This window comes from Lygodium microphyllum, chromosome 5 (genome assembly GCF_053477565.2).
Source record: "Lygodium microphyllum isolate KBCC chromosome 5, Lygodium_microphyllum_v1.1.10, whole genome shotgun sequence".
Classification (NCBI taxonomy): domain Eukaryota; kingdom Viridiplantae; phylum Streptophyta; class Polypodiopsida; order Schizaeales; family Lygodiaceae; genus Lygodium; species Lygodium microphyllum.
Genome location: NC_141139.1, coordinates 99,078,221 through 99,088,212, shown reverse-complemented (window position 1 = coordinate 99,088,212; position 9,992 = coordinate 99,078,221). Strand labels below are relative to the sequence as shown.

General features: G+C 37.6%; 1 protein-coding gene across 1 annotated transcript; it reads left to right on the top strand.

Annotated features, from left to right (window-relative positions):
- Window positions 1-253: 253 nt before the first annotated feature.
- On the top strand, window positions 254-3,505 carry LOC148036186 (aquaporin TIP1-2-like). Its single transcript, XM_087678193.1, has 3 exons — window positions 254-566; window positions 687-937; window positions 2,876-3,505. The coding sequence occupies exons 1-3, from the start codon at window positions 434-436 to the stop codon at window positions 3,248-3,250; spliced, it is 759 nt and encodes a 252-aa protein (XP_087534319.1). The 5' UTR covers window positions 254-433; the 3' UTR covers window positions 3,251-3,505.
- The last annotated feature ends 6,487 nt before the right edge of the window (window positions 3,506-9,992 follow it).

The following is a 9,992-nucleotide window of genomic DNA, read 5'->3' as shown; positions in this document are numbered from 1 at the left end:
AGACGAGTATGCAATAATGGTTAATGTGGAGGAGAATATGATAATTAGGAGGAGGATGTTATAGTATACGATAATGGGTTGGCAAGTATGATGTGGGGGGGGTGATGGGGTCAGGTAGCGGGGCCCAGAGACATGCCAGCTCAGCGGGGCCGGCAGCGCACGTGGCAAGGGACACGTTGCTGTAACGAGGGGGGGGGAGGGGATGATGAGTGGTGAGAGAGATCCTAATAATAAGCAGGCCAGCTCTGTGCTGATAAGGACGAAGCACACACAGCGCTGAACCCCCGCAGAAATATAATTATAAAGCCGCTCTCTCCCTCAAGAAGGCGAAGGAGCACAACCAGAACAGCCCTCTCTCTCTCTCTCTCTCTCGATTTGCTGCCTGTGGTTGTTGCCATTGCATCAAACACATATATCGCCGCATTGCGCCAACATGCCTTTCAGTAACGTCGCCGTAGGGCGCTATGAAGAGGCAGCGCACCCCGAGACACTCAAATGCGCGCTGGCCGAGTTCATCTCCACCCTCATCTTCGTGTTCGCGGGCGAGGGATCCGTCATCGCCTACGGTAGCCTAAACCTTACAACTATTTTATTATTTCCCATAATTATATGTTTATTTATTTATTGCTATTGCTTAATAATGGCGGATCTCAATTGTTTATTTTTTCCTCTTTAATAAAATGAAGGGAGCCTGACCAGCGATGCGGACCTGAGCCCCGCGGGGCTGCTGGGCGTGGCGCTGTGCCACGGGCTGGCCCTGTTCGTGGCCGTGGCCGTGGCCGCCAACGTGTCCGGCGGCCACGTCAACCCGGCCGTCACCTTCGGCCTGTTCCTGGGCGGCCACATCACCCTCCTCAAGGGCGTCCTCTACTGGATCGCCCAGCTCGCGGGTGCCGCCGTGGCGTGCCTCCTCCTCAGCCTCGTCACCAACGGAAGCGTAAGTCTTTTCTTAAATTAAGTCACTTAACATCCTTAAACAGGTGTGTCCCCGCTGAGTTCCCAAGGACTGCTTAATCTTAATTTGTCTCACTCGCATGGCGGACTTCGCACCCTCATAAACCAACCGCATTACCCCAAAAAGTAAAAAAACCCTCAATTTTTTAAAAAAATATCCATTCATCAAAGAGGCGTTCCCCTTGCCAAAAGATAATTGAGCTCATAATATATTTACATCATACATAGGATATGGTAGAGGCTATCTCCTAAGAGACATTTCAAAGCGTTATCCACATTTGGAAAAAGATCCACCTCATAAGATCTCTTAACTTAACTCTAGATGCAACAACCCACTTAGTAGGTTGTGTTGCATGTGTGCATGTAGATCTAGGGATCAATACTTGGTTAGGTGTGTCGGGGGGTAGGGGATTCGTTCATTAACATGCAAAGAAGTTATCCATAAGGATGAAAATGCTGGGGGTAAAACTTAGATGATAAAATCACTACCATTACAACATGCCTAAAAAATATTTTAGACATACTAGATCACAAGTTGTGCAACTAATTCCTCATAATGTGCCAATATAGCAAAAATCTTGGGGACATCACATCCTTCATTCCTAACATGCTTGGTTGGTGCTAGGAACTCAAAGATAGGCTAAGATTTTATATTATGTAAGAGAAATAACAAGGATAAATCATCCTAATGGAAGATCAAGGATAATGGGAACGAAGAATCATTAGAGTGAACAGTCAAATGCTATGAAAATGAAGGACCAAGGCAATGATAGCTCAATAACTTGAGAAACTTCAAGGTTTGTGATAACTTAAATTCACAATGAGCTACACAAACATAGGACTGTAAGGATAGAATAATTGCAAGGATTAAGAGATGCATACCCATAAGGACATAATATCACAATGGATGCGAATCACAAAGGTTTGAATCTCTTTTAGATGTCTCTTTTTTATTTTTTTTAATACTGCAATTTTTATAATCAAAGAGAAGCTTAAAGGATGCACTAGGTATAATTTGCTATATTAAGGAAGGATGCAATTCATGGATCTCCTAGACTAACAACTCTTAAAGGTGTGTCCCAAAGAATTTAAACAAGTAACAACATTATGGCTCCAAACACTAAAGCCTTAAGTATGTCTCAAAACATTATGACATGTCAAACCAAAGATCATGTATGCAAATGCTACAACTATTAAATGTCTCGAAACATGGTGGCTCAAATGTATGTCTTAAAAAAATTAAATATGTTTAAAAACATTGTGTTTATTAGATAGGTCACAAAACACTATGACTATGTTAAGTGATTGATGCATGGCTAAACCTTTCTGTACAATATTTGTTATTTTCGCACAAACATACAAAAGCAAAAACATTAGAATGATATTATTTAGATTACATGCATTATGTTTCTTTGGATATAGTTTTATTGATGACTCAAGTTGGGGGAAATGTTAAAATATTTCGTAGAATGTGGCTCATGTATCAGCTAAATGGTATCAAAGGGAAAGCTTTTGAAGAAGCATGCATTAGAGAAACAATTTTTTCTTTCTTTAATTCTTGGTTTCTACAATTGATCAACCCTAGCTTATCTCACAACACTCATCCCATTAATAAGTTCTTATATCCAAATGTATGAACTTGAGACACCTAATTGTAACCTTATGTCCTCATGTGATTTTAAGAGCTAGTTGTAAATAAAATGGATCTACACATGTCCTATACATTTAGGTTTGGTTTGGGTGTCATGTTCTCCCTTATGCAAACTCTTGAGTACTTTTCACAAAATTTTGAGTGGACAAATTTCATCTATACTTTCATGATGTCAGGCCTATGTGACCCTTTTGTGCGCATGGCCTCACCATCTGAGTTCCTTGTCTCATTATTTTCACAATACTGATCTAAGTTCTTTGTGACTTGCAGACTACTTCTCCCCATGCTTTGGCCTCGGGAGAGCCAATTTATGATGCCTTAATTTTAGAGGTAGTGATAACTTTTGGATTGGTTTACACAGTGTATGCAACCGCATGTGACCCAAGAGCCAAGGGCAATGTTAGTTTGATTGCACCACTAGCCATTGGACTCATTGTGGCAGCAAACATCCTTTTTGCGGGTGCTTTTGATGGGGGCTCCATGAACCCTGCTCGTTCCTTTGGTCCAGCCCTTGTTGCTTGGGATTGGACCAACCATTGGGTCTATTGGGTGGGTCCACTTCTTGGTGGAGGCCTCGCAGGACTTGTTTATCAATTTCTCATAATGGAGCACCACACTCACCAACCTATCTCTAGTGATTACTAGAACCAACTCGTTTTTGCAAATCACAACTCATCCCATTGTATAACCTTGTTCTTGTTGGAGCTAGTGTCATCCTTTCCTTCCACAGAACTCTTATATCGAAGATAGAAGAAAAAGATCAAGAACATGTCTCTAGACACGCAATTAATTGTGCACCTTGGGCAATATCTTTGCCTCATGAGTAATGTAAAATAAATGTAGGAGGATGAATGCATCATATTTCCTTATAGATGTAATTGAAACATCTAGTTTTTTGTTGATCGAGTTTGTAGTCCAATTTTTCCTCTTATTAGATGGTGTCATGAAAACGAAGAGTTGAAGTAATCGATTTCATCTCTTCAAGCATCAAAAGGTTGATAACTAGTTTTAATTGTATTTGAATTTATTTTCTTAAAATTTAAATGATGTATTAGTTTCAATGGTCTTCACAGAAAACTCATACTTTAGTCCATTCATCATCCTTGTGATGACATGCTTAAGAGGCACAAACCACGAGGAGGAAAAAATCTTAATGAAATAGGTGGAATGAGCAGACATCATGCTTGCACAATGCTCTATGTGAGCATTAACCTTAACCAATCATAGTTTTTAAAAAACACTTTTTACTGAAAATGATTGGAAAATCAAAAGGTAGATGAGTAAGAATACTTCAACAAATTAGAAATTTCAAAAAATAAATTGTTCAATGATCTATTGTATACATAAATCAATTGATACCTACCAATTCTACATGGCAATTGTAAAGTGTTTGACAACCTAGAAAAAAATATCATTCTCCTAAATTTAAAAAAGTATAGTTAAACCTCAAATAGCAACATGAATATAGAGGTTATATTGTCCTCAATTTTTTCCTATTTTCTTCAATCAGTTCCTCACAACATTCAAGCATAATTGTCACGGTCTTTTGGGACCTTGTCATTTCTTACTCCATAAGTGGTTGAAATAAGCATTGCTCACAAGAAGTACTTGGAGTGACCATTTGCAAAAAAATCATTTAGTAGAGTTTGCAAGCTTGAGCAATCATGTGATCTTACTTGTTTTCACCAATTAACAAAGAGTATGCCGTTCCCATGTAGCATGTGAGCCATGTAGTTGGTGCACAAGTAATTCATATGAAGTGCAAGCCATATCAACTCACATGCAACATAAAAGGCATCATAAATAAGTAGATCATTATCAACAATGCCCAAAGAACCTTCTTTAGGTACTTGTCCTTGTAAGGTACCATTTGTTATTCAAAATAAAGTAGCCAAAAGAGTTCAATACTTCAAGAAATGTGTCATACTCATTTGATGAGACCAAAGGCAACACAAAAATATATTCTTCATGATAAACATTTTTGGTAAGGGATTTAAAAATCCTATAACTATAAAACTCAAGGGGTGAGAAACTCCTTTGTAGGGCTATAACTCTCTTTAATGATTTATTGCATTATCTAATAAATTAAAAGAAGATTGAGGGTTGTTTTAATCAAATCACACGCATTTTCCATTTATATATAAACTATTGGTAGATTTACAAATTTTAAATTTTTTTATTTGAAATTTTGCAACATATATAGCTTCAACCATTATTTTTGTGAACGATTGCTACACAATGTTGGCTTGGGAATGTATTTTGGGTGGATGGAATTGGAAGTAGCTACTAACCACCTTTGAGACCAATTTGATCAAAGATGTGACAACTCCAAAATGCAAACTAGATAAAATTTCTGAACTTTTGAACTACTCAAAGATAATTGAAAACTTTAGTTATGGGGTGCACTCAAAATCTCCTTAATTTAGTGTGCTCACATGGTACTCTATTTCTTGGTAGATATGCTTGTATTGTTAGCCTTATTCCATTGTGGAAGAAATGCTCATAATTAAAGGCATATTTACACAACACCCTTCATTTTGGCTTTCTTCCAATGCCCATTATCTCTGTCATCACTAGAGGGTTAACCACACCAATAAAGCCTTTTAAAATTGTGTAGTCGTATAGCTAATTTGAAGGTGTGCACATTGCTTAGTGCAATGAAATGCAACAAAAAGCTAGGACCACCAAGTAGATCATGTAATGGCCAATACATCTTCAAGATATGTAGATAATATATGGTTAATGGAAAATGGCGATTGAGGTTTGGTTGGACTTGCATTGATAGCCTTTTAAAGAGGCAATTAACATTCAAAATGCTCATGAAACTTTGGAGCCAAGCTTTACACTAATGTATGCTTCAAAAAAACTTGCTCTAAAAGTGGTGTTTCTTACATGGATAAATTTGAAATAACTAGTAAGGCACATGTAGCTTCTTACATAAAGGTAGGCCATGAAGGACCATGTTTGAAATTGCAAGACATGTGGGCTATATCCATGAAGCTATATGATGTATTATGCCACTCTTGATTTACTCGTTTATCTTTATTTGTGGGGCATTGCTATGATTTACTTATATATAGGAAGGGTGGCCATATATCAACCAATGCTAGGCAATATAAAACGTTGTGTGCAAATTGAATGTGTGTGTGAGTGAATGTACTAGTTATAATCCCAATAAACCAAGGGAGATATGTGTATGTTTATCAAACAGAAAAGAAATAGGTAAATTGTGTTAAATCACAAATGCAAAAGGCTGATACCACAAAAGGAAAATGACAAGTAAGAGTGAAGCTGAATGTGCTAGGAATTTTTTGAAGGATTAATCTTTTTGGGCCACTCACAATGTGCATGCAACAACTTCTAGTTAATTATTGCAAATATGTAATTATTTGTAACACTAATTTGAGAGTTGGGTTCAAGTCCTGTGCAAGTTCTAATACTTCCTAGTATCGGAGAGGAAGATTGGAAGCTAGGCAACATTAAGGGCACTAGCTTTCTTTTCAATTTCAAAGGATAAGTCCAAATTAATATAAAGTTGTATGCATAGGGTAAGAAGGGTTAGCCAAGTGTCAAAAACAAGGGTAGGGTGTTCAATCCAACCCATATATAAAAACTAGAAAGTGAATGGACAAGCTTTTTCTTGTGTGTGTAAACTTGAGAATTCTCTTCTTCTTCTTGCTTCCATTCTATCTTATTGTGCATTAACTTGAGAACAATGGAGAGTGTGAGTATGAGAGTGAGGGACTTGGAGAGTGAAGCTTTTCTCACTTGCTTTGTGTTCTTCTATTAGATTCCTTCTTCTTGGGTGAGAGGTGGAGTGGAGGAGATGCTAGATGATCTTTCTTCTCCTATGCATTTCCTCTTAAAGGTACAATACTCTTAGATTGAATTAGTAGCCATGTAGTAGAGGATGCAAATCGAGTAGCACTACTCAAATCATGGAGCTCCTTGTGAGCTTGTGAATCACAACATCAATGCAAACATAAGCAGGTGAGTTTAGTATACCTCTTCATTGGTTGAGCATTCTTACTTTCATGGGATTGAGAGAAGAGAGTTGATCAAAGAGAGAGAGAGAGAGAGAGAGAGAGAGAGAGAAGAGAGAGAGAGAGAGAGAGAGAGAGAGAGAGAGAGAGAGAGAGAAGAGAGAGAGAGAGAGAGAGAGAGAGAGAGAGAGAGAGGTTGTAATGGCTATGCTAGTGGTAGCCATAGTTGTGTGACTAGAGCTCTTGAAAGAAGAAGAGTTTCGTTAAGCCCCTTGTTGTGATTGCAAAGGTGTTGTCATGAAATTTTGCGAAAATTTAAAAACCCTTGGTACTATTTCTAATAGATAGGATTTTGTGCACTTGTTTGCTTACATAATTAATTGTTTTATTGCTTCATAATTGTTCACATGTGCTTAGATTGGGATTTTCTTGTTAGTTATGGATTTGTTTGCTTGATGCACTTAATATTCTTAGTCAAGATTAGTGTTTTCTTGGACAAGATTGATGCTGGACTTTGATTGTAGATGTTGGATGTCTTGGATCATGTTGATATGTTTACACATCACTTGGACTATGAATTTAGGAGCACCTCAAGCTACACTCTCTTATCCGATAGATTGCACTTGGGGATTGTTTCCCATTTTTTTCCATTTACAACCATGACAAGGGATGGGAATATGTATGTGTGTACCATTTTTGAGTAACCCATGGCATGAGGCCCAATGTAGCTATATGCAATAAATGCTAGATTGCATGAGTACGATTAAGGAGCACCTTTGTTCAACACACTTGTTCCTTTCATGCACAAGATTGGGATATTTTTGCATTGAGTTAGGAACCCTTGTTTGAGTGAAAAAGGTGGAAGGAGAGTTTGAGGGTCATATAGGATGTTGAAAATTACGAGATATGGCTGTTATTTCTGATCATCATCAAATGACCACTTCTTATCATGAGACTATTGTGAGTTTTGGGTGGGTGGAGTGGAGTGCTTTCATTTTTCTTTTGATTTGAGTAATGGGGGTGAGGGTAAGGATCCTAATTTTATTAAGGAACTATGTTTGCATTTCTGCATGAGTACTTAGTAGCCACGCTAGGCACACATTTCTCCATTAGTATATCCATCTCTGTAATATTTCCATGTAATAAAAGTTAGTTGGCTAGTTCGAAAGTTAGTTAGTCAATTAATAAGTTAGTAAGATTACTAACTAAAGACTAACTAAGGTAAAACTAAATAACTTTAAAAGCTAATTTTTTTATTTAATTAAAAATATATTTTAAAAAACCAAGAGTCGTAAATTTGATATTTTTCTCAAATTGACAAGGACCGTAGCCACCCTTCATGGAAGTTACAATGTGAACGAGACTTATGAGCTATATTAATCACTAGTATTAATGTGTATAGTTTGGATGGTAAAAAAATATTAGATTATTGGGAAAAAAAAACTAGTATATTTTAGATGTGTGCACAAGAGGGAGAAAGAGGCTCAAAGTACAAGAACAAATTCTTGTTTATTAAGTTGCTCAAGGTACAACTTGGGTACACTCTATCTCAAGTTTAATAGTGACCCATAGGCTGTTTATATAGCCTTTGCCAAGCTAGGTTTAGGGTTTCCCCTAGCCCTAAGGCTATTCACACCCATCTGCCCTCATACACCCTTGCTTACGGTGGGTTCCTATGTCTATCTTCTAACACCCCCCTCAATGCCAGGGTGGCATTGGATTACAAGGCATGTAAGATGTCCCCCCCCCCCGGGATGTATTTATAAATCAGGCTTACAAGAGTGTTTTAGGTAGATGATTTAAAGAGTCAAAACAATCGATCTTGAGATGGATTGGAGGCATAGTTGGCCACCAATTCTTTGGGTACATCCGGAGTGTTGGGGCATTTACTAGTGATATGCCGTGTCTTCTTGCATTTGTTATATTTCATTTTCTCGGGATACTTCTTCCAACAATTGTTTACAAGATGTCCTTTTTTCTTACAGAAGGAACATCTACTGAAAACTGTATGTACCAATACTTGATCACGGGAAGTTGAAGATGCCTGACTGTTGCTGCTTTCTTTGTGGTTCCTCTTTTCTTCATCCAAACAGGATTGGATGGTACTTGCCAATGTAGGGTCTGGAATGTTGGTAAAAGTGGTTACAAGAGTAGGAAACACCTCTTTTACAGCTTTTAGGAGAATAGCAATAGTATCTTCTTCATGTATTGGAGCTTGTACAGAGGCAAGCTATGCCATAAGTCCCTTCATGTGAGAGATGAATTTTCCCAAATCTTCTCCTGATATATATTCCAAGCTAAAGAATTCAATTTTAAGGAAGATTTTAGTATTTTTACCAGTGGCTCCATAGAGCTTTTCAAGCTCATCCCATTTTTCTTTAGCAGTGTTTAGTTGATCAACATGATGAATTAGGGACTCATCTAAGTGTAACATTATGATGGCTTGGGCACATTGGTCATCCTCTACATCAACCAGATTTACAAAGTTTACAACTCTAGTGCCTTGAATGAGAGGCCAATACCCTCTCTCCATCATTTTGTACTTTATAAGTAATTGACATGGGTGTAAATATTTGCCATCAAACTTTCAAATTTGAGGACGGACATCAGCATATGTTGTGGCCATTGGGAAGGTCTTACCACTTGTTAAGGCAAGGGTAGGGTCTATTCCCTTACAAACTTGCCACTGAATGCGGAAGCAAATCAAACAATTGAAATCAAAGTTGTAATGAGGAGAAATACTGAAAATCATACAAATGTAATATTTCAAAGTGTGACTGTGGTGGTCCTTTCTTATGTGCAATCTTCTTTCGAGGTTTAATAGTCTTTTTAGGTTTTAATGAGGTAAACCTAGAATGGACTGCAGGCTCCTCCTTGTGGTATGGCTTAGTGGATGAAGCTTATGTTGGACAAGGTCAGTAAATGATGTCAACACTTGTTGATGGTTCCGAGGAGAGTACAATGACACTCATCCTTTTGATTGCATTGACTAGTGTACTTGAACCAAAGTCACTCAAGATATGCAATACAATTCTAGTGTATGATGGTCTATGTGTTTATAATTGTACACATAACCTTACAACAATATAAGAAGAGGAAGTTGACAAAATAACACTCACTAGATTTAGTAAATACCCATCAAGAAAATGATTAGATGATTAATGATTATTATTTAGAAACACTAATGTCAAGCTTAATGAAATGCTTGAATGAAAGCAGGTTGGAAGTCAGCTTCCCAATGCACTTAGTGATGTCCATCGAGCATGTCCAAGAGCTTTTAGATTTCAAATAAGCTTCAGAGAAGATGCTTTAGTGATTAGAATCAATGTTAATAAAGCTTAGAGTGAAAAAGGTGAAAAATGCCAAGTTTAGAACTTACTGGCTATGGATACCACAAGGTACAC